We start from the raw sequence: 2,423 nt of genomic DNA on the forward strand, positions 1-2,423 counted from the left end.
CTGACTTTTTTTCTCAGAATTCTGACTTTTTTTCTCAGAATTCTGACTTTTTTTCTCAGAATTCTGACTCTTTTCTCAGAATTCTGACTTTAATCTCAGAATTCAGACTTTGTTCTGGCATTTTAAATGCCATGATAATAAAATTTAATGAATTTTAATGCAAATTAAGGCCTTCATTTCAAAAATTATAATTTAATTACTTTTACAGAAACCCTGGGAAAGAATCAGATCTGTGTTTTTCAGATTGTCATGAAACGATCAGATACAGGTCAGATATGGGCAAAATAATCAGATTTGTGTAAACCAATTATAGGATTAATCGTCCAGCCGTACCTGCAGCAGCAACATCTGAGCCTCTCCAGTCTACTGACTCATAAACAGCTGCATCATCTGCTGTTTGCTCCAAAAGAGGAAAACCGGCTTCACTAAAAGTGAGGTTTATTCAGAGTGGCATTTATCCAGAACTCTGCCTTGGACTACAGCTGCTTCTGGCTGCTATACTCACCAGGTAGCGCCTGGTCAGGTGAGTCTCGTGGTTTAGGGCGTGGCTTTGGCGGCTCAGCAGGTTGATCTGGGTCAGCAGCTGCACATGCTGAAGGAAAGAAACATGAACTTATGTGATTTCACGGGAAGAAATCCAGACTCAGGTTTAAAAAGTCCAGAATGTATAAGACAGCAGATATAACAGGTTTGGTCCGACAGTAAGAGGCAAACGAAGAAGGACTTCATTCAGAACAATCAGATATTACACAGAAAAGGTAACAAAATCAAGATCAAACCCGAGTTCAGAGTAAATAAACATGGCAGACCAGGAAGAAGCAACACTTATTGGACTAATTTTAGGAAAGAAAAGACAGTTAAAGGCGTGGGAAGAGTGCAAGCAGCGCTTCTACTTGTTAAGCTATAGAAACCATCATTTTTATTCCCCTTGGGAAATGCTTTCTGATAACCTTATTCAACAGGCTGCACCACACAGCTAAGGTTATTGGCCATTTAATGCATGATAAAATAAAATAATAATAATTTAACTTTATTGATCTCACATTGGACAAATTATAACTGCCCATCCCTTTTGGGAGCAGTGGGCTGCCATTGAGCGGCGCCCAGGGAGCAGTGTGGGGTTAAGGGTTTTTCCTCAGGGAGTGGCAGTCTGTGGGAGTGGGACTTGAACTCAGAACCTCAGGATTCCAAGCTCTATGCCCTGACCACTGGAACACCACTTCCCCCTTAAAGCAGCGAATCCCTGATTTAAGGTCGGAGCCACAAAAATCACTCAATGGAAACCAGATCACTCTGAACGCAACACAAACACAGATACAGGATTAGCTCCAAATTACCTCCCAACTCAGATTATTTTAAAAACCCAAGTTAGCAACCATGAAGATGACACCCAGCTGTTTATCTCCATGTCACCAAGTGACTAGGAACCACTTCCAGCTCTGGATAAAAAAGAAATCAACACATGGAGGAACAAAGTGTTCTTCAGCTGAATCAGAACTAAGCTGTAGTCATAGGCTGTGTCTAAAGGTCCGCCCTAAATCTAAAACCCTAAATCCCTATAGGGATGATATAGTGGACTTTATAGTGAACTCCGTTAACTTTGGACGATGAACACTACCTTTCACACCCCGTTGGTCACCTAGCTATGCATGTGCCATCTTTATTATCTGCAGCCGCTGCTGACGATACCCGACAAATCCCATGGCGCTTTACAACGAGAGCTCTTGCAAAGCATTCTGGGATGCATCTGCTCGTCTAGTGACCATCGACCATCACTACTTTTCAAAGTGCATTGTGAGAAATTTCAAGTCCAATACTTTTTCATTCACTAGACATTCAGACACTCACTCATAGCAAAAAAAAAAAAAAAATAATGCTGCTAACTGACCCTATAAGGCGCGCCGTGATGCGTTAGCGGAATAAAAGCTATACAAACTCCGGTGAACTATAACTGATTATAAAGTAGCAGGGTAAAGCCAGCTGGCGTGACGCTAACAATGCAAGTAAATTCCACTAGCTAGCAAGTAAAGATTCCTGTGAACCTACTCAGCGACTCCAAGCCTGCAACTGTGTTGCCTTTGCAACCTTAGGCCTTTGCAACTGTGTTCGGCAGCGATTTCCTTAATGCAAAGTTCAGGCCGCTAGTGCTAGAAGCAGCAAAACCAGCATCTGCTTCATTTTTGGCGCTTGTCCACATTAAGGTCAGACGTCCAGTAAAGTGAGTCCAGATGCTTCTGTTGCTCCTGTGTTCAATGAAAGAGAGCAGCTTTGCTATATTTGCTGTGATCAGTGGGTATAAAGTAGTTTTAATATGTTTTAAAAGTGAGAAAGTCCTCCTGAAAAAAAAACGTCTGTGGCCGTCTGTTCATCCAGATTACCATCCTGCCTTCAAACATTATTTCTCTGTGGGAGCCGCTCAGACC

The 2,423-nt window shown here is 42.1% G+C and overlaps 1 protein-coding gene across 1 annotated transcript in view; it reads right to left on the reverse strand.

Annotated features, from left to right (window-relative positions):
- The window catches only part of LOC107095277 (GON-4-like protein), a 41,546-nt gene that overhangs the window by 19,170 nt on the left and 19,953 nt on the right, over positions 1-2,423 (reverse strand). Inside the window, exon 15 of the mRNA XM_015391295.1 lies at positions 506-592. Coding sequence (XP_015246781.1) covers positions 506-592 — 87 coding nt within the window. The remainder of the gene's footprint in view (positions 1-505; positions 593-2,423) is intronic.

Source organism: Cyprinodon variegatus, unplaced genomic scaffold, assembly GCF_000732505.1.
Source record: "Cyprinodon variegatus isolate N-32 unplaced genomic scaffold, C_variegatus-1.0 Scaffold534, whole genome shotgun sequence".
In the NCBI taxonomy this organism is placed as follows: Eukaryota; Metazoa; Chordata; class Actinopteri; order Cyprinodontiformes; family Cyprinodontidae; genus Cyprinodon; species Cyprinodon variegatus.